At 48.1% G+C, this 19,209-nt stretch overlaps 11 protein-coding genes across 11 annotated transcripts; 5 read left to right on the forward strand and 6 right to left on the reverse strand.

Moving 5' to 3' along the window:
* Window positions 1–1,369: 1,369 nt before the first annotated feature.
* Window positions 1,370–2,644, forward strand: MCYG_06245 (conserved hypothetical protein; the record flags this gene model as incomplete). The annotated part of the gene is made up of 2 exons (XM_002844235.1): window positions 1,370–1,406; window positions 1,473–2,644. The coding sequence occupies 2 exons, from the start codon at window positions 1,370–1,372 to the stop codon at window positions 2,642–2,644; spliced, it is 1,209 nt and encodes a 402-aa protein (XP_002844281.1).
* Window positions 2,645–3,161: 517 nt separating this feature from the next.
* Window positions 3,162–3,530, reverse strand: MCYG_06246 (CipC protein; the record flags this gene model as incomplete). Its single annotated transcript, XM_002844236.1, has 2 exons — window positions 3,162–3,325; window positions 3,377–3,530. The coding sequence occupies 2 exons, from the start codon at window positions 3,528–3,530 to the stop codon at window positions 3,162–3,164; spliced, it is 318 nt and encodes a 105-aa protein (XP_002844282.1).
* Window positions 3,531–4,403: 873 nt separating this feature from the next.
* On the reverse strand, window positions 4,404–6,274 carry MCYG_06247 (uncharacterized protein; the record flags this gene model as incomplete). Its single annotated transcript, XM_002844237.1, has 2 exons — window positions 4,404–6,184; window positions 6,244–6,274. 2 exons carry the CDS (start codon window positions 6,272–6,274, stop codon window positions 4,404–4,406), a joined length of 1,812 nt encoding a protein of 603 aa, XP_002844283.1.
* Window positions 6,275–7,142: 868 nt separating this feature from the next.
* MCYG_06248 (erythrocyte band 7 integral membrane protein) lies at window positions 7,143–8,532 on the reverse strand (the record flags this gene model as incomplete). The annotated part of the gene is made up of 2 exons (XM_002844238.1): window positions 7,143–7,977; window positions 8,042–8,532. 2 exons carry the CDS (start codon window positions 8,530–8,532, stop codon window positions 7,143–7,145), a joined length of 1,326 nt encoding a protein of 441 aa, XP_002844284.1.
* A 1,013-nt stretch (window positions 8,533–9,545) lies between these two features.
* Window positions 9,546–9,923, forward strand: MCYG_06249 (uncharacterized protein; the record flags this gene model as incomplete). The annotated part of the gene is made up of 2 exons (XM_002844239.1): window positions 9,546–9,641; window positions 9,702–9,923. 2 exons carry the CDS (start codon window positions 9,546–9,548, stop codon window positions 9,921–9,923), a joined length of 318 nt encoding a protein of 105 aa, XP_002844285.1.
* A 388-nt stretch (window positions 9,924–10,311) lies between these two features.
* MCYG_06250 (conserved hypothetical protein) lies at window positions 10,312–11,176 on the forward strand (the record flags this gene model as incomplete). The annotated part of the gene is made up of 2 exons (XM_002844240.1): window positions 10,312–10,622; window positions 10,684–11,176. 2 exons carry the CDS (start codon window positions 10,312–10,314, stop codon window positions 11,174–11,176), a joined length of 804 nt encoding a protein of 267 aa, XP_002844286.1.
* Window positions 11,177–11,309: 133 nt separating this feature from the next.
* MCYG_06251 (PAP2 domain-containing protein) lies at window positions 11,310–12,520 on the reverse strand (the record flags this gene model as incomplete). Its single annotated transcript, XM_002844241.1, has 3 exons — window positions 11,310–11,785; window positions 11,859–12,325; window positions 12,435–12,520. The coding sequence occupies 3 exons, from the start codon at window positions 12,518–12,520 to the stop codon at window positions 11,310–11,312; spliced, it is 1,029 nt and encodes a 342-aa protein (XP_002844287.1).
* A 376-nt stretch (window positions 12,521–12,896) lies between these two features.
* MCYG_06252 (aldehyde reductase) lies at window positions 12,897–14,010 on the reverse strand (the record flags this gene model as incomplete). Its single annotated transcript, XM_002844242.1, has 4 exons — window positions 12,897–13,099; window positions 13,148–13,466; window positions 13,533–13,797; window positions 13,862–14,010. 4 exons carry the CDS (start codon window positions 14,008–14,010, stop codon window positions 12,897–12,899), a joined length of 936 nt encoding a protein of 311 aa, XP_002844288.1.
* A 954-nt stretch (window positions 14,011–14,964) lies between these two features.
* MCYG_06253 (conserved hypothetical protein) lies at window positions 14,965–15,543 on the forward strand (the record flags this gene model as incomplete). The annotated part of the gene is made up of 2 exons (XM_002844243.1): window positions 14,965–15,056; window positions 15,108–15,543. The coding sequence occupies 2 exons, from the start codon at window positions 14,965–14,967 to the stop codon at window positions 15,541–15,543; spliced, it is 528 nt and encodes a 175-aa protein (XP_002844289.1).
* Window positions 15,544–17,399: 1,856 nt separating this feature from the next.
* MCYG_06254 (DUF636 domain-containing protein) lies at window positions 17,400–18,000 on the reverse strand (the record flags this gene model as incomplete). The annotated part of the gene is made up of 3 exons (XM_002844244.1): window positions 17,400–17,700; window positions 17,753–17,932; window positions 17,993–18,000. The coding sequence occupies 3 exons, from the start codon at window positions 17,998–18,000 to the stop codon at window positions 17,400–17,402; spliced, it is 489 nt and encodes a 162-aa protein (XP_002844290.1).
* Window positions 18,001–18,398: 398 nt separating this feature from the next.
* Window positions 18,399–18,930, forward strand: MCYG_06255 (cytochrome c oxidase assembly protein COX19; the record flags this gene model as incomplete). Its single annotated transcript, XM_002844245.1, has 4 exons — window positions 18,399–18,448; window positions 18,523–18,557; window positions 18,630–18,744; window positions 18,810–18,930. 4 exons carry the CDS (start codon window positions 18,399–18,401, stop codon window positions 18,928–18,930), a joined length of 321 nt encoding a protein of 106 aa, XP_002844291.1.
* Between the last annotated feature and the right edge of the window lie 279 nt (window positions 18,931–19,209).

Genomic DNA, 19,209 nt, shown 5'->3' on the forward strand with positions numbered 1-19,209 from the left:
CCTTAACTTTGTTACTGGAAATATGAGGAAGTTGGCAGAAGCTAAAGGAATTCTAGGAGATACAGTTATACTTACAAGCCAAGCTATCGATATTCCAGAAATTCAGGGTTCATTGGAAAAGATTGCGCGGGACAAATGCCAGAAAGCAGCTAATGCGGTATAAGCACATTCCGATTGCCCCTATAAATTAACAGTCCTTGAGACCTTAATATTTACGTCTATCTTTACATAGGCGCAGAAGCTGCAGTGAGATAGGGCAGGATTATGGGATCGGGGCGCACTCACTTTTACCACTCTCACTCGATCCGGTCGAGCAGCTTCAGCAACTTAGACGCATACTATCTGTACTAAAGCAAGCTCTCGCCAAGGGTATTCATCTAGTTAAGGTAGAATTCTGGTGGGTGCTCGTTGTCCGCCAGCAGGTCAGGTCATTGGCAGCTTTCTGCTCACCATCGTATATTCGTCTCCGTCACCACCCGGTGTTGGAATAAAGATAAGATGTTGGACGTCGACATCTGCAGGGGAATCACGTGTTTAGTGAGTCACGTGCACTGTCCTTCGCATCTTCTACATCTCATTCTACGTGATGTTCTATCGTATACGCATCGCTGCAAACAGTTTCGACCCGTTGCAACACGTAGGGTCTTTGGCTCTGTCCCATCAGCCTTCTCCCAGTCCCACTGAGCTGCCCTGAACACCCCTCTCTTCATCCACAGTGCCAGAGAGGGCGTTAGATGTCAAAGATAACCAGTCTCTCTGCCACCAATCAGTGCAGGCTCGCCTTTTTGGCCGAATGGCAGATTCTGACATTATATCATCGACTAGAGGACTTGCCGCTTTATGGAAAAGGAGGCCGTCTTGACTGTCGAAGACGTTCAACGTCCCATCAATCTACTTTGCTTTATTGTCGGAAGCAAAAGGAGATGCATCAACACCACAAGGCCAGGCTGGTGATGGCATCCAATTCACAGGCTGTCTAAGAAATGTCGTCACTGCTACTGACTTAAAACCGTGGATTGAGGGCGAAGATGGCCCAAGAACCAAGATGACAAACGTACCCGCAGTTCCGACGCGTTGACGCCGTTTTCCCTTTACGAGCCGTTGTTTATTTATCTTCTCCGGAAAAAGGACGAAGGAACACAGAATAACGCATATATATGATGTAAGTGTCTCGAGGATGGCATCGTTCTTCTTTGCCATATTGTCAGCGTCGAAGAACAGTCAATCTCCCGTTCAACAGTTCCTTGCCAGCTGCAAACATATCTCGAACTATGTTGAACGAAGCTTTCATTACCACTACGTCATTCCATGGTAGAACCACTATATAATCATCTAACTTGGCCGGATGCTGACCTCCATTTTTTCCATGATGGTTCCTCTTCCAGCACTCAACTATAAAGTGGACGGTAAATTCCCATCATCATCATTAGTTAGAGTGCCTTAACACATAAGGATACTAATGACTTGTATAGCTATGGATTTTACTTTAATCGGTGAAGGTGGCCTTCCCCGTCCTCCGACCGAGAGGGAGCGCACTCTATTATCTCACCTCTTCCCATCGCAGTTTGGTTTCTGCATCGATGGCCCCTTTCTCGTTGTCTATGTGAGCGAGTTACCTGCCAGACCTTGGCCTCGTTTGGTAGCTGGTCTTCCTTTATATCTCGCAACAACAGCGTTTGAGTCCCCACTGCCTGTAGGTGGTCTGGGAATTGTCAGGTGGAGTGTTCTTGATGATCTCGACGCAACGAATACATCCTCCCAAGCGTTATATCAAGCGGTCATTGATTTCTTTGAGAGTAAGGGAGTTCAAATCCAAGAGATCCAGTGGATGTTTGGCTGCTGGAGAATTGTTGTACCCGAAGGCACAGGGATATCAAGCCTCCCGGGTAGAATCTGCCGCATAGCCGCGTTTTATTTCTCCAAAGGCTACCGTCATAATATTCCCCCAGTCGAGCTCGCACTACGTAACAAACAGCCTACGAAAGACAACCCAGACGATTCCCCATATTCAATAATTCGGCCGGGGGTAACTGTAGCTTCCAAGGAGTTTCTCACGACCGCAGGAATCTTCGTGGAAGACGCTCATAAGACTATCTTTCTGACTGTGGCTTCGCATGGTTTCCCTACAGCCAATAGCGCGGTTTTTCATCCACAGACAAACGGGAGGCATATCGGAGACGTCTCAAAGAGGATAGAAGATTCCGGTATTTCACTTGTCAAGCTCAAGGAAGACGTTAAGTTTGAGAACCACAGCTTTCAAAGCGATATTGAACCGCATGGAGTCATGCTTAAATCAATCAAAGACCCTTTCGCAGTCCGTCGGTTTGAGACTATTTCTATGGATACGCCGTTTAGCGGTCCTGTTGACGGCCAGTTTCTGACAGTAAACATGGTCTCATTTCCTGAGAAGAACTGCAAAGCTAGACGATGGGTTAAGCAAGGGTGGGTCTGGTTTGGGCAAGACCCGAAGGATATACCTCCGGCTGGCAGCTGTGGATCGGCGATATGGGACTCTGAGGGTAATATCATATGCTTCTTTCGATATCTTAGCGATGACAGTATCGGGATTGGGGTTGCGGCGTACGAACTACTGGAAGAGGGTTATTCGCTCTGCAGGACTGATAAGGCGCGGCTGTCATTCTAAACATAGGTGCCTGTACCAAACCCCTAGCTATAGTTGGGACCCCTTTGGCTATAACCGTACTTTAAAATAATATTACTACACTCCTTGTATTAACATCAGTTAGTCAAGGCCTCTCGACTTATATGAATAGTAAACCAAGGATAGGCTCAAAAGACCATGATCACTCTTGTTCCTAGTGCAATTATTAAAGGACTAGATACTAACTTGTAAGAGGGGTCTTCGCAGAGCACCTCTCAGATACTTAGAAACCGGTTGAACGGTAGACATACACATTGAATGGTCGATGGAGATCTTAGGCATAAGTATCAGCTTGCTTGTTGCAGCCATTACGGAGAGAGCACAGTGTTTAGTAGTCATGTTGTCATATATCATGTTCTATCTCGTCGTATGGTTGATTGTATAGTGGTTGTGCTTAGTAGAGAGCTGGTATATTGCAATACATGCCAAGTCTGATACTGAACTGGTCAACAGGAACTCATGGCGTCAAACCTATTCCTTATACTAGCAGGCCACCGAATTAATACTCTCTGCCGAGAGCATCCTGGGCATGTTCATGAGCCTGGCGCTTCACCTTCTCCCTATCAATGAAATCAAGGCCTTTGGTCTCGATGATGCGATCGGTAAAGGCCCCGGCGAAACCGGCGAGGAGCTCCTTGGCTTTAGCGTGACTCTCGGGCTTCCCTGTATACGCCATTAGCCCCTGATCCTAACGCTAGGACTGATGGTTCTTACCGTTCCTCTGGACATGCTCTTCATATGCTTTTGCTGCCTCGTAGGCAGCTGCTCCAGCAATCAGCTCATGAGATAAGGAAGCCTTGTGTGGGGCATTCATGACCTCCTCATGGGCACTGGCATGGTCGGAGAAGTCTAGTGCCATTAGATCCATCCATTCTACTAGCCTTCAATTGGGGGAGATATCATACTCTCGAAGAAACCCATGTTTGCTGTGTTTTAGAAATAGCTTGGAGAAGAATATGGTAGACGGAAGGGGGTAGTGTTTGGTATTCAGTTTGACAGCAATGTGAACAAAGAGGGGTAGAGCGAGGTATTTATAAAGATATCCTGCCACCAATTGATGCCGTCCGTGATATCCGAGCGGGTCCCTCGATTCCCATCTCGCCTGTGTTTGGGCAACGGGTCCTAAGTTTTGGAGAGGGGCAATGATGTTATTGCTATGTATGCCTCAAACAACCTCAACTTCTGCAAGACGTAATCTCTGCATAGCAGCAATCCACTAGATGCCTGTAGAATGGCAGCAACAGCATGGAATGGTGGTGTGGTGGAGTAGGTGGTGTCCTGAGCACAGAGCTAAGCACCACGCTAGTGACTAGTCGCTCCACAGAGCATTGCTTAGTTCCCTTCGTGATGTAAGCTATTGTGGCGAACGCAACTCCACCTTTCAGATGCATATGTAAATGGGACGGGTCTGAGATGGGAAGCAGTGGCGGTGAGTTATCTTTTTGATGATCCGAAGGTCGTAACTTTTCAACGTATCAAGTTCCATTGCGGAGAATCATGACCAGAGTAGTTGCTTGTCATTTGGCTATATTGCAAGCCAAATACCTCCGTTAACATGTTTCTTCGGCAGTTAAACTTCCTGCTCTCGTTACAAGAACGAACCAGGGGTTTTCTTGACTAACTTTAACAGGTACAGATTCTTTGATCCAATCCTTGTATTGCTCTAACATGTTCGGCCGTTTCTTCGAATCAATGGAGAATACTGTTATACAGTATCCCCACAATGTATCGGTTCCTGTCCTTACACTTGCGTAGCTAAAAACTGTTGTGGTTCCAAAAGAAGCTCTTCGTCACTCAGGCCAAAGAGCTCTTTAAAAAGAGCTTCGGTCTCATTGAAGAAAGCTATAGACTTCACAATGATGTCAGGGATTAGTGAAGGATTATTTCCAACCCCATGTGGCAGCCATAAACCAAAGGGTGGCGGTGAATATCCAGAACGCATCTTCGGGTCACAGTTAAACGTGACGACGCCATCATTTTGACTCAGCAAAGCGTGTAGTTCAGTATCAAGCAGTGGGCCAAGCATACCGGTGTACCGAATAGTCTCGAATAGCCGAGCTGGATCAGCACATCCTCGTGAAATCATCACTGCGAGCCAATGAATTGGAAAGCTTAAGCTATAATTGAAGTTATATGGCGCCAAAAGATTGGCTTCGTACGGCCCTTCAAAGCACAGCAATAGCGACACAACTTGGCTAAATCCATGTGGTGCAGTGTAGAAGTTTATTGGATGTTCCAGGCTGGTCTCAAGATCGAGGAAACCTCTCTCACAGAGGATGAGGAATACATCCCATACCGCAGATTGCACCCTACCCCTATAATAAAGTGCTCGTAGTATCTCTGCGTAAGGAGGCTGGCGACGTTCCAACCTTCCCAGAATGGGACCATCATCCATCAGTGCGCTATCAAAATCGCACTTTGATGCTGCTGACTGGATGTGATCCTGAATTCTCCTAACCAGCGAGCTACTGGGTGGTACCATATTCCTTCGCATTTGTTGCATCAGCCGGACATCCAGCGTAGGCCATTCCAAGCGTCGTCTTCTGTGGGCAGTCTCTCTGAGGAAAACAACATCAACATGATCACGTAAGACCAACTCTTCCAACAAGGTTACTGAGGCCTGTATCTCTGGGGACAAGTAAGAAGTGTAGGTCTCAGCTTGGCGCCCTAGGAAAGAGGTTAGGGTCATTCTTCGCATTGCCTCTCTCAAAAAATTGTCATACTGAGCAATAGTAAGCTGCGGAGAGCCTTGCTGAGGGAGCCATGGGAGGTGAACCCGAGCCAAGGACTGGATGAAGGGCTGCGAAAACCTGAAGTTCCTTATACGGTTGCTGACGGACCGGGTGGCAGAAAAATGCTTTTCCTCTGGGCCACAAGCGGCAACTGCATACCGAGCTATCTGGCCACTGGCTCTGATCGCGTTGACCAATTTTCCAGAGTAGCAGTGCGACCCAACCACATTTACCTGACAGCCCCTGGGAAACTGTGAGATTAAATCTACCACCGCAGAGGTGGTTAGACGTTTTGTTCCAAGGCAGACATTCCCGTTAACATCGCCGTGTGTTTGAAAAAAGATGTTTACCACATCATTTTCTGCCACTCCATGAGCCTTGTACTGGATCCAAGTCGTAACCTTTTCAAGTATATCCTTGGGGTGAACATACTCAAACCACTTGTCACTTCTTGTCACCCACTGTGTTTTTGAGTAAGTATACAAGGGAGTCCGGTTTGGTCCAAATTTACCCCATTTGATATCTGTGATTGGAGGGTTTCTCATCGCGAGCTGGTCAAAAAGTTCGTCCAGAGGAAAGCAAGAAAGATAAGTGCCTTCTGCGTCCTGGGTAGCATATCGGAGGGTCATTGAAATCCCCATAAAATCTGAGAACATGGCCGCATCAGCAGCGGATTCCGCATCGTAGGGACCACAGACCACAAAATTATACATTTTCCCTTCTCTAGGGCAACTTATATTAGGCAACGCTTTCGTGCCAGCACCAATCTGTGGCCGAGGCTTATTACGGCCTATTGGGTGTCAGAAATGTAGCTGTTAATTGTCATAAGGTAAACTATTCACTACTCACCTGCTGAGGCAGAGCGTCTCAGTTGCTCCATTTCTTCCGTCTTGGATATTGGGAACTTGAAGCTGAGTCGAACTTAGAAGGTTGAGGATGAGAACGACTAGAACATACTTCTGAAGAATGGCTGGTAGAAACAAGTTAGAGCTAAGGGGGAGAGCGCCAGATTATCCGGGTATGAAGTCCTAAGGATAGAGGTGAGAATGACGAAAGGAGGGGCGGAAGAAAGAAGGGCCTTTTAGAGAAAAAGGAGAACACCGGATCTTTTGCTGTTCCTCTTATTCACCCAAATTTATTTCTTTGAAACATAGTGAATGACGGCATATCATGTGAACCATCTTTGAGTGATGATGGGTATCTGGTATACGGATCCATGGTTACGGAGTGTTGAGTTACAGGAGAGCATAAAACCAGCATTACTCTCAAGTGATTAGTGTTGGAGCAGTATAAGGATATTATAACTAATATTCAGGCAGCTTCTCTAGCGTCAAGAACATAGTCCAATGCCATCTCAATAATAGTTAAATATCAAGTTTATATCAAATCATTGACTTGTCGTTGATTTTGACGGTCTTGGCTTGAAACCTTAATTTATATTGACCCTTCGAGAACTTTTTAGATGAATGACAGTGAGCTCGCATGTAAAGGGTTTGAAATGAAACATTGAATAGATTGAGCTGAGCCCTTGACCTACGCCGTAGTTAATGAAGAGTTTGCCCCGGACTGACTTTTTTTCATTATACAAGTGCTTCCCGACAAGTGCTCAATCAACTGAGCCAGAAAATGAAAACAATGTATGGAACGTTAATAGTACATAGTGGCAAGAGTGAGAGAGTAAAGTAGAACTGATATAGCAGAGACCAGACAGCCATGGAACGTCGTAGCTAGAGAGAAAAGACCAACTTCTACCGGTCTCGATGGCTGGCCTGTTCGAATCCACCCAGGACACTTTCAGCTACATTGCCATGGCCCGTTCCGGAGGTGTCCGTCGAGTTATTCTCTCCGGCTTCAAAGTTGGTAGCCTTGCTTGTAGCAGTGTGCGCATTGAAAGTAGTTTCCTTTTGGGCGGTTGACTCACCAGCCTGGAGGGCCTTCGCAGCTATCGTCTTGGCCTGTCCCTCCGAGACTTTTCCATAGACAGCCATCGCACTGGCTATCATACCGCCCATATCACCGACGTTACCAGGTACAACAACAGCCGTACCTTCCTTTGCAAGTTTGGAGAAGGCATCGACGTACTTCTCAGCTACAGAAAGGCTAATTGCTCCACGAGCGGCTTCCTGGCCTTCCTGGATAGCTGCTGCAACAGCATCGATTCCACGGGCGGTGGCCTCAGCCCTCAAGCGGATAGCTTCAGCCTCACCCATGGCCTTGTTAATCTGTTCTGCCTTTATGGCCTCGGAGGCAAGGATGACTGACTGTTTACGACCTTCTGCGATGTTGATTGCACTCTGTCTTTGACCTTCGGAGTCTAGGATCTCGGCACGTTTCGATCTTTCCGCCGTTACCTGGCGGTGCATCGCTTCCACAACTCCCTCAGGAGCGTGGATGTCTCTGATCTCGTACCGGAGACAGGTCACACCCCAGTCCTGCGCGGCCTCATTGATGGCTTGTGTTATATTCGTGTTTAGAACCGCACGCTCCTTCAGGACATGGTCCAGTGTCAGTTGACCGATCTCAGATCGCATCGTCGTCTGTGCCAGCTGAGATATCGCATATTCAGCATCCTCCACGCCGTAACTGCAGAAAACCTGCATTAGCCGGTTTGCTCTGGCCCAGACATTGAAATTAAGCAAGTACCAACCTAGCTTTATAAGCGTCAAAGACTCTGGTATACAGCACGCCGTCCAGTTCCAAGGTCACGTTGTCTGCGGTAATAGCATTCTGGCTTGGGATCTCGATAGCTGCCTCCTTCAAACTCTTCACGTATGCGATCCTATCAAGGAATGGGACGAGAATAGCCAGCCCGGGCTCGAGAATCCGGTTAAATTTCCCCATCCGCTCTACTATCCATGCTGTCTGCTGAGGCACAAATCTGATTATCGTGTTTGCGGGCAACGAAGGGCGGTTGGAAAAGTAGGTCGTGGGAGTGCCCATGGGCGGCGATCCACCGGCACCCAGGCCAAAGAAGGGCCCATGGTTAGGGTCTGCTGTCCGTCGTGGTGTTGAGCTGAAGTGCCGCCTTGTGATGGGATGGGAGGTTGTAGCCAGCGAGGCAAGGTAGGAAGGCCGCCGCAGTAGTAGTTGAGACTCAAGGGCGCGCCGCCGTAGTATCGATCTGGAGGCCACCTCCATGATGTCGAGATGTAAACACGATCACTCTCTGTAGCTGTATTTACTATAATATCATCATCAGCTTCAAGCTTCTCTTCTCAACTTTGAAGTTTGCTTCCATGCGGAATAACAATTTTCCCATACAAATAATGAGGTCGCCTTTCACGTCCACTACTTCAACATCTATAATAACAATCCATAGATGAGCACACCATGTCTTAACTATGATGGATTATCCCCTATTTCCCTTCTTCCTTACGAACTGACAAGAAGACTGACAATGAGATTGCAGACTCGCGAGATAGACATCAAGTGGCCGTCATAAGTTCGACGTATCAAGTTTACGCCTGAATAGTCAACTGCATAAATAAGTACAGATGAGTACTTAAATGGCCAGAAGGAAGACGGACTGCATCTATGAGACGCCATGCTTACAATAGAGAGTCTCTTCAAGTGCTCCGACCCAAGGAATGATATGCAAGCCATCGTCGACTGAGATGATGCTGGACGATGCAGAGTTTCACAACTCGCGAAGAAAAGTCTATCAATATGATATAAACCACGGTATACATGTCTATCACTCGGTCCTACATACAGAGTGCCACGTACAGAAGCCATCGTGATGCAAGGGGCAAGACAACTTTGGCTGATCGTCTCTGCTCTGCCCTACCTTTATATCCAATATCAAGCCGCCTCCCCTGTCCGCCCATAATACAACGCAGCCTTGGCCGTAATATGCGTGGCTCAAGCAGGTTATACAGACAGACGCTATCAGGTATTAACTATCTCTAAGACGATCATCGATAGAAACATGCAGTCAACTGCATAACAATCACCGTGCCCTATTTTTTAGAATCGATATCACAAAATTACTTGGAAGGCCAACTTGGCTCCCCTTGCGTATAAATACCACCGACAACCTGCCCAATTCTCTGGTAGCCTATTTACTCTTCCATCAACACGCAAGCATCATCTTGACTCTGCCTTTTTATCTCTCACAAACAACTAGTTAATACCCAAAGCAAACTCAAACCATGCGTCTCCTATACTGGATTGCGGCCACCTTGCCTTTGGCCTCTGCTGTCCCCGTCGCCCCTCAGGATAAAACCCTGACTAGAGGGTCAAACGTCGTAAGTCTGCTCATAAGAAATAAGACTCGGACAGCTTTGGCTAATACTTCTACCTTGCAGCACCCCAGACAACTCGGCAACGTCCTTACCCTCGCCAAGGGCGACGACCCCATTAGCAAACTCCTTCGAAACTACAGCGGCGGCTCTCTCAGTAGCCGTGACATGGCTTCAAAGCACGAGCCAAGAGGTGCCGCAGGGCCCCTTGACAGCATCACAAACACCCTTGCAGGTCTAACTGGCAAAGGCAGCGTTTCAGGTTTATTAAACAGTGGCTCGAAATAAAGCGAGATAGATGGGTGGAAATGAGGCCTCCTCCATAACTCTCTAATCTTCTGCTTACCATGTACTTTATACCGTGTTCTTGTTGGTTGGACATTGCTATGGCTCAGGCTAGGGGCACTTCTGGACTTCATGGTTTACACATACTCACAGCGAGGTCAATCTTCTTTGTACTTAAATCGACTATACGATTATACAATAATAGTTAATACATCACTAGATCCTCCATCTATCAATTGATCAACCCATAGAATTGGTCTCTTATCAGTTAAGTTGACTTGCCGGCTCCATCAGGTGACATCATCAAGCCTGAACTGCAACGCCGTAAAATAAAAGAAAACAACCAACCCGCCTCCCATCAGTAAGGAAGTGCTTAACATCCAAGGACAGGATGTCATTCCCAAGCAGCGCCTCACAAACACCGCTTCAGAACCCAAGCACGCCGCCGCCTCCGCCGCCCAAACAGCCACAGCTAAACAACGAGCCGCTCCAGCTAGCCAACCCGCCCTCCACCCCTCCGAAGGAGCCTTTACACTCGCAAGCACAGCTCGACAGCGATACAGGAGTCACCACGGGTACAGTCTCAGGCCCAGGATCAGGCCGGTCATCTACCATTCCGAACCAGCCTATATTCGAGCAGACACAGCCCAATCCACCGACGATAGAAGACAGATGGATTCCAGACATATTACATGATAAGTCGTACGAAAGCCCCTTTCCCTAGTGGAAGAAGCAATAGGCAATTGACGAGTATACATTCCAGGACAACGGATTTACATGCCTTACTATCTAATCCGTCCTTACTCTCTGCGCTAGCAAACACCCATCCAGCAGCAACGTATGCATCAGCCAACGTGGAAAAACTGATAGCGACAAACACCTCTCTTGCCTCACACCTACTAGAGCTGCAGTCTCATCTGTCTGCACTCCGAGCGTCGACTGAGTCATTACTCCTACAGCATCAGTCGCTCGAGGTCTCGTGGCGCAAGAAGCAGACGGAAATGGACGCTGCGTTGGATCCGTGGTCGCCCAAGGCGTTGTACCAGCGTCTTGTGGGTGCGGTGGCGGAGCAGGAGGCTGTCTGTCGGGCCGTGGAGGAGAGCTTCTTGGAGGAAGAGCAGCGTGGTGGAGGGCTGGCGGGGGAGAGGGAGGTTGCGGAGTGGGTTAGGCGGATTAGAGCTGAGGGAGGGAAGTTAGAGGCCAGAAGGGAGGCGAGAGCGCGGTGGGATGAAGGGAGAGTAGGAGGGTGGAGGTAGTTTATATAGAATAATAATATTATTTTATTTTGTAATATATTAATATATAGCTCTAACCTGGGTATTTATGCATGTGACTCTCCATGTGCAGTTTATGTTAGAGATGTATGATTAGATATTAAATATATTCAGGTCACTGGGGAAGAGCTTCACCGCTCCTGTGCTGGTGCTCATCCATGGCGCACCCATAGGTTGGGAAGCCTACACCAGCAAAAAAGGCAAGGTGTCTGCTCCTTGGACCCCATGCCCAACCCGCACCGGATGTAAGAGGGATGTGATAGAGACTGAACCCAATCCAGGCGAACAGTGTACCCAGCACGGAGCCAAAGAGGATATCAAAGCCAAAGTGCCGGTTATCTACCCACCGACTGCTGGCAATGAATACAGCAGTACAGATGGGTATGGCAGCAATAAGGAGGAGGTATGTCGGTGGTGCTGCGCCTTGCTCGCGCAGTGGAATTGTGTCGGACGAGGACGAGGTGTGAGGGGTCTCTTCGTCTTCTGGTTGTTGTTGGAAAGAAGCAGCACGAACGTGTCGGGTGAAGTGAGCTGGCGAAAGGTTGGGGAAGGCAATGAATAGTTTCGAGGATACCCAAAGTGTTAGGTAGACTAGACCAGCGAAGGAACCTAATACATCGCGTTAGTACAAGAGGTATTAGCTATGCGAGCGAAAGGCACTTACTAGATGAATGCCCGCTCGGGAAGCTCACAAACCCGTCTCGCAGCAGTCTCGAAGACGTGTTGCGACATATCGTCCAAGTGACCAGCTCCGGAGCACCTTCAAGCCTCTGTCCCAGCCCACTGACGACATGGCTGGCAATGTCAGATAGGTCAGGGTCACATCTGCTCAACATGTCCGGCCTGGGCTTCCCAAAGAGCACCTTCATTCCCTCAGTCGCCGCATAGGTGCAAGCGTAAGCCACTCCGAGCCCCATCCACCCGGCATTCCACTCCCACAGCTTGCGACGCCATATCAGGGAGGTAGGCGTGCCTGCAGCCGCCGACCTGCCGGGTATGAAGAGCAAACTAAACAGCGCAATCAGGACGAGAGGGGCAACCAATGTGACTAGCACAAGCACGGTGACGGAGACAGTCTCCTTGGCGGCAAAGGGATATGATATATTAGGGTCTCGTAGACTAAACGAGTGTCTGTTTGGCTGGGCTATGGCGAATATGCGACCCAGCGCGCCCATCAACCTGGAACAGAGTCAGCAATCTGTACATTCTACCGTCCAAGCTCATAGACAGGAGAACAAACAAGATGACGATCCAGTCGACTACATAGGAGAGGACGACCAGCTTCGAGACGCGGCCTGCGGTTGGCGTGCGATCAGAGGATCCCATCAAGGCTTGGAATCCATCTACCAGGGGTCGCATTGGCAGGGTTCAGTCGCGTGAGCTGGCAATCGTTTAATAAGACAGGGATTATATCGATCGTAGATGGTGATGTATATGCGACTCAACGTGTGTTATTATTCTAAGTCAATGAGCAGCCAGAGCATCGCAACATTAAATAAGAAGAAGAAGAAGAAGATCTAAATCCCGATCGGGAAGTGGTGTGACGTGGCATACGTAAGCGGCTTATTTAACCTTAAACGGATATTTTGGTGCATGAAGAGAAGAAGTACATAAGACGAGTCAAGATCAGAGACGATCAACTACATAGACTAGTAAATATCAGAGAAGATCAACTAGTCAAGGTCGGAGAAGATCAACTACACTAGTCGAGGTCGGAGAAGAACTTGTAGTTAAAAGCCTCGCTGGAGTTGTTGAAGCGCCTTTTCCTGTCCATCTCATGCAGCAGCTGGACGTCCTCTGCCTCGAGCTCAAAGTCGGACTCGAAGTTGGCCTTGATGCGTTCCTCCGTCTTGGACTTGACCAGCACCGAGTGGCCCTCGTTGATTCCCCAGGCTGACAGGTTAGCTACCATCATACAGATAGATAAGAGTGTGGGACATGGGCCAGACGTACAGAGAGCGACCTGCGGTGGTGTCTTGTTATACTTCTTCCCGATGGCCGTGAGGACAGGCGCCTCGAGCAGCTTGCCATCCTGCTGGTAGGTCTCGTTCTGGTTGCCGAGAGACGAGTACTGCGTGACATGGATGCCCTTGGCCTTCAGGTAGGCGACGAAGGACGGCTGCTGGAGCCACGGGTGGAGCTCCAGCTGGTGAACGGCCGGGACGATGGTGGTGTTTTGCAGCAGCCGTTCGGTCTCAGCCTTGGAAAAGTTGGATATTCCGATGGCTTTGGTCTTGCCGGCGTGCACCAGCTTCTCCATCGCCTTGTATGTCTGCTGGGCCGTTAGTCTGTACCAGGCAAACTTAGATATATAGAGAGAGAGGGGAAAGGAACATACATCTACATAGTCGATGTCTGCCGTCTTCATTTTTCCGGCGCCGTCTTTGGGGAAAGGCTCGTCCCCTGGTGCAAAGGCGACAGGCCAGTGCATCAGGAATAGATCGAGATGGTCGATCCCCAGGTTCTTCAGGCTGGCATCGATCGCCTTCTCGACATCCTCAGGCTTGTGCTTGTTGTTCCACAGCTTGCTGGTGATGAAGATCTCCTCTCGCGGGACGCCAGACTTCTTGATAGCCTTGCCCACCGCTGCCTCCGTGCCGTAGCTATGATTTGACAGTTATTAATACTGACTAGCTTGTTCCTCTGTTTCCAGCGGGTTATACACACATGGCAGCCGTGTCGATGTGACGGTATCCCGCCTGCAGTGCCGCAAGAACAGCCTTTTCCTGAGCTTCTTCGTCCTGCCAGGTCCCGAACCCAATGGCGGGTATCTCGGCGCCCGTGTTCAGCTTGAACTTAGTATCTCGAGGCGGCATGGCGATAGCTGTTGTCTCTTCTCGTTTACAAGTGACAATTGATGAACGGCAAGTTGCTATTCAATGCTCCCCGTCGTGCCCTTTTTTATGTCCATCTTTCCTGGCCAAAAATCCGGTTCATAACGTCAACCTTTCCAACCTGACGTCACAGCGTGCTTGTTATAACATCGGAGTAACTTACTCCATGCTGCCAAAGAGCACTTCACGACCGTTAACCTAGTAGCGACAAGATAAAGTAAATACTGCTCAAGAAGTGGCTTAACGCAGCCACATTATCTGCATGGATCCCGATATTTTTTCTCCATCGTCCGATGTGCGCCCCCAGCTGAAACGTAGTGGCCGCTCAAGCTGCACATCTTCGTCTCACCCTCATGAAGGCCTGGTTGGCACCAGAATAGCCCTAAATTGGCTCTTCTGCTAGACTCACCTTCTAGCATACGCGTTTGTATGCTAATAATAAGTTGCAGTCAACCAACACAGCGCAGACATGCTGCAGTGCTCTGCCACAACACGTCAGCTAGCAGCCATGCAGGTATCCCTACGCAAAAAAAGGAGGCGCTCCATCGCACCGGACAAGAGCATCGCATCCAGCGACATGGGCCATGGGAAGGAAAAATAAAAAGGACAAACGCGGGGAGGCTGAGCAGGGTAGCAAGCGGACCGGCGTCATGTCTGAGTGGCTGAAGGCTGAAGCAGCGTGTCGCATGTCCCATGTCCCCTGTCGCTGCCAGCATCTCCACGCACGACCATCAGGCCCTAACAAAGTCAAAAGTGCGAGGTCCTTAATCCCAAATGAGGTATTTCAGGTAGCAAGCCCCTAATCGAACGGGTTATAAGTACCTATCGTGGCCCGCAGCTTTTTCTCGAGCAGTTTACTCCTTATCATCGTCATTCAGCTCCATTATACCTACCATCTACTACGATTACCATCGATACATACCCTGATCAGTCAAGATGCAGTTCAAGGCTCTCTCACTCCTTTTCCTCTCTGCTACTGCTGTCATCGCTTCCCCACAGCCAGAGAAGCGTGATATCATCGACGATGTGTAGGTCTTCATCCCTCTCTATATATATAACAATCGACTGATAGAAGACAGCACCTCCGGCATTGGAAACGTCGGCTCAGAAATTGGCGGTATCGCATCAGATATCGGCGACATCGGCAAGAGCTTGACCTCCTTGTTCCCCTCCGCCACGGCCATCCCAGCCTCTGTCTGGAGCAGCCTGACGGACGCTTCTGACATCAAGTCCTTCGGCTCCTCGCTGCACAGCGCTATCTCCGACCACCATGCCCCAGCCTGGTTCTCCAGTCTGCCCGCCAGCGCCCAGAGTGCCGTCAGCAGCGCCGCCGCCAAAATCACTGAGGAAATCGGTAGCCATTTCCCTAGCGCTACTCAGACTAATGCTCCTGGCGCAACGGCTACCAGTGGCTCCCATGGCACCAACAGCCCCAATGCTGCTCCTCGCGCCACCGCTCTAGCGGCCAGTATCGCTGGTGCTGCCGGTATCCTTGGCCTCGCTATTGCCTTGTAGACGGCCGTTTTTTTTCTTTTTTCTTTATCTTCTTTTTTTCGACTTTTACTATGGGCAGTGTTTTTATTTTTGCCCTCAAGGCCGAATTGACTTCTGAAGTGGTCGTCCATTCCTTGTATTATAAGTCGGGATGCCTAGAATGTCTTCTAATATGAATATAATACCACCTTATCACTTCACATCTCTTCGCCTCCTTTTTCATCTCCTTTTCATTTAAATTTAGTTGCCAAGAAATGAAAATTTCAGGGGTGTCACGTGAATGCGCACTCTGCCTTTCCCGCCCACCGAAGAAGAGAAAAAAAAAACACCCACAAATAAAAACATCGCGAAGTTCGACTTTTTCTTCTCTTCACAACATCAACGATATATTTTTCTTTTCTTTTCTCTTACACGGCCAATTGACTTCGTGGCTGATGATGGGTAAGCTCTCCTTCCTTTCTGTATGCACAATCCTCCCTTTCGACCTTTACGGTGATGAACAAACTTCAAATGAACAATCCAAATCCGACCCTTCATGACGGAGAGATCATCTTGATTTATTTCCTCTGATACAAGCCGTTATGGGACACTGTGCTTGCATCCCGTATCGAGACATCCGAGTACTGACTTCTTGTCTTTAGAGCTTTTCATCATCCCGTCGTATATGATGCTACTCGCTTGATAACTATCAAAAGGTACGTGTTTTATTCATTTCATCACACACCCAACTCCCTTATGATGACTCTATGACATGCGAAAGGCATTCCTCAAACTTAACCAATAATGTGGAATTTTGTCAGCTCTTAAGTTTCAGCCTTGTCTGATTTTATTGCCCTTACTTTGTTTCTTCTTGACGTCCGCTTCTATCTCGTTATATTCTCGGTTGCTGATAGACAGTCTCGAATAGGTACGGTGATCTAAAGCCCAATATCTGCTGCCCATCCATCAGGTGTAAAACACAGCTTTGCATGAGGAATATTTGAACGAACGGGCGGACAGATCGCGTCTTTCTATCGCTATTCGTTAAAACAGGACGTACAACCCTGTGGGTAGTTGATCGTTGGATTGCTTGTTGAGATTTCGTCACCTGACTATACCTGCTATCTACGTTGCTTGTCTGCGGCAGATCATCGGCTCGTATCAATTACTAACGTGCTGTTTGATCAGGTATATATCTATTTTCGTTGATTTTCTTTTGGGCATCGAGAACATCTCTTCCATGATGAACATTATTCACACTGTTTGATCTGTGCACTCTGTGCCAGAGGTGAAACTTCTTACACTGAAAATTCTGATTTAATGAGGTATGTCTGCCACTGTTACTTCTCTCATGAAGATTCGCAGCGATGCTAACCGATAGGCGGGAAGCCTGATGATAGATGATTCCTCTTATATTTTGCGATGGCAAATGGTTATTGGTTACAATTGCATCAGCCGGTACTGACTTCTATCGTTGAATAGGTTTGGTTACTCTAATGTAGTCGTCCACTGTTACCAGAGTTCAGGTTAGTCTTTCTTACGATTTGATTATCGTGCCCCTCCCGATATTATCTGATGAGACAATGATATTCGCTGTGTTCTTTCCGAGTCATACTTTGACGATACACATCATCACCTTGGAGACCTGATCCTTTGCATATATTCCCATTAGCTATTCGTTGACTCCTATCTTAAGGTCCAAATGCTAACCGGATACTAGGTATGGCCCTGGTACACTGAACTAGATAGTCTATAGTAACTTCAGAATACATCTTTATTATTTTTAACTTCCATTCTTACTCCACTTGGTCATATGGCATGCTGCATAAACAGTATTGGAAAGCACACACGATTTAACATTTATGGATGACCTGTCCCACATACCAACAACCTCTGATCTACTCAACATACTTTCCATGCTTCTTATGCCATTCTTCAATGCTATCTGCATAACCCTTGTGGACCGATATCTTCCCCTCTGGCCACCGAGCCCACTTCGGCTTCGAGTCCGCAAGTATGCAAATCAACTCATCTGGCTCAGGAAGCTCAGTGTCAATCGCGGATGCAAATGGATGAATGAGCTCAGGCCAGTGCTTATCCCACAGCCATAACATGGTGCTGCAGTTCGAGCAGAAGTTGCGTTCAGAGCTACACTTCTCTTCAGTTGGCTTTCCCCGGTCCTTTATCGCGTTGTATTTCCTGACAACCAGTGAGCATCTGTTGGTCCGGAGGGGGTAGAATGAGAGCATACTTTATCAGGTCCTTTCCCTTGATAATATTCAATGATTCATTGACCCCTCCTAAGTTGATGCTGCCCATGTACCCGCCCACTTTGCGGCAAATGCTGCATGCACAAAGTTGATATGGGACCGGCGTATGGGAGTCGAGCGTAAACTCGACACCGCCGCATTGGCAGCTTCCTTCTAACTTCCTATGGATAATAATTAGAGGACCAATACATATAGTTACTGGAATGAAAATTAAAACCAACATTGGCATCTTGGTAGATAATTCGCAATTCGTCTTGTTTCTAAAGGCTCGATCTATGTGCGTATTGTAGAGTGTTGAGGATGATGATTAAAGTATCAACCGAGCTGGGGAATATTGGTCCTTTATATAATGGATCAACCCTCTCATGATAGAACATCTTGTACGTAGTTATCATGGCCTTCATCTTCTTCTCATGTTTGCACATAAACGTCATGTTGCGTGTTTATCTTGTTTGCAGTGAATGCCAGTTTTGCACTGTTTGTCATCTCATGTTCGCACGGTTCCAAGTTTGCACTGTTTGCATCGTACTTTGCTCTTCAAGAAAGTCGAAAGACAAAACGATCGCAGCTGGACGAAGAAGCCGACTTGAAGTATTTGACCGTTGACAAGGAGCTAGAACAGTGAAGATGAGCTTTGGAAGTCCCGGCGGCCGCGCTCTTAACATCAAACCCACCCCGTACGTGCCATCCCCGCTTCCTCATTTGACAACGGCCTGACATTGAAAACTAACGACTGCTACCGAAACATCAGACCAGAGCGCGGGAGCTTCCCACTCGATCACGATGGTTAGAGCAGCCGTTCTACGATAACTTGTTGTCCGATGTGGGGATTGTTGCTAAATATCTACTTTCTACCAGGGGAGTGCAAGTCGATAATAGCAGGTTATCTCCAATGTTTAAAGTCAGCGAGTGGTGTGAACGATGAAGCATGCCGAAAGCTCGCAAAGAGCTACCTAAGCTGTCGAATGGACAAGTGTGTTTTTACCCTTGGCTAGTAGTTTTGTTGAGTGAGGGTGGCTTGGGTGCTGATGTTCCTAGGAATCTTATGGCGCCGGACGAGTTCAAGAATCTGGGACTAGTCTTTGAGAGCGACGAAAAGAAAAGCGAACCGGCCGCGAATCCATCCTCGGACAAACCGCCCTTGAATAGTAATAAATGATTGGCGAACTGGGTGAAGCGAGGCGGACGGCAGCCATTGGTTAGGCGTGCGATGTGATACGACTGCATATCTGTATTATATTATGCACTGCAGCTAGCAATGCATCTCTTTGGCGTTTGGGTGTGCATTTCAACTGACAGGAGAATAATCAAATATAACTATCCACTTCTATTATACTTGATTCCTGGTATTAGCTGCTCCATCTGATTCTATATATTCATGCCTCGTATGGAATAAACGTTCATCTTCTAGCCAAGGTCGAGTTTACCCCATAGCTTT

Source organism: Microsporum canis, genomic scaffold (assembly GCF_000151145.1).
Source record: "Microsporum canis CBS 113480 supercont1.6 genomic scaffold, whole genome shotgun sequence".
Taxonomy (NCBI): domain Eukaryota; kingdom Fungi; phylum Ascomycota; class Eurotiomycetes; order Onygenales; family Arthrodermataceae; genus Microsporum; species Microsporum canis.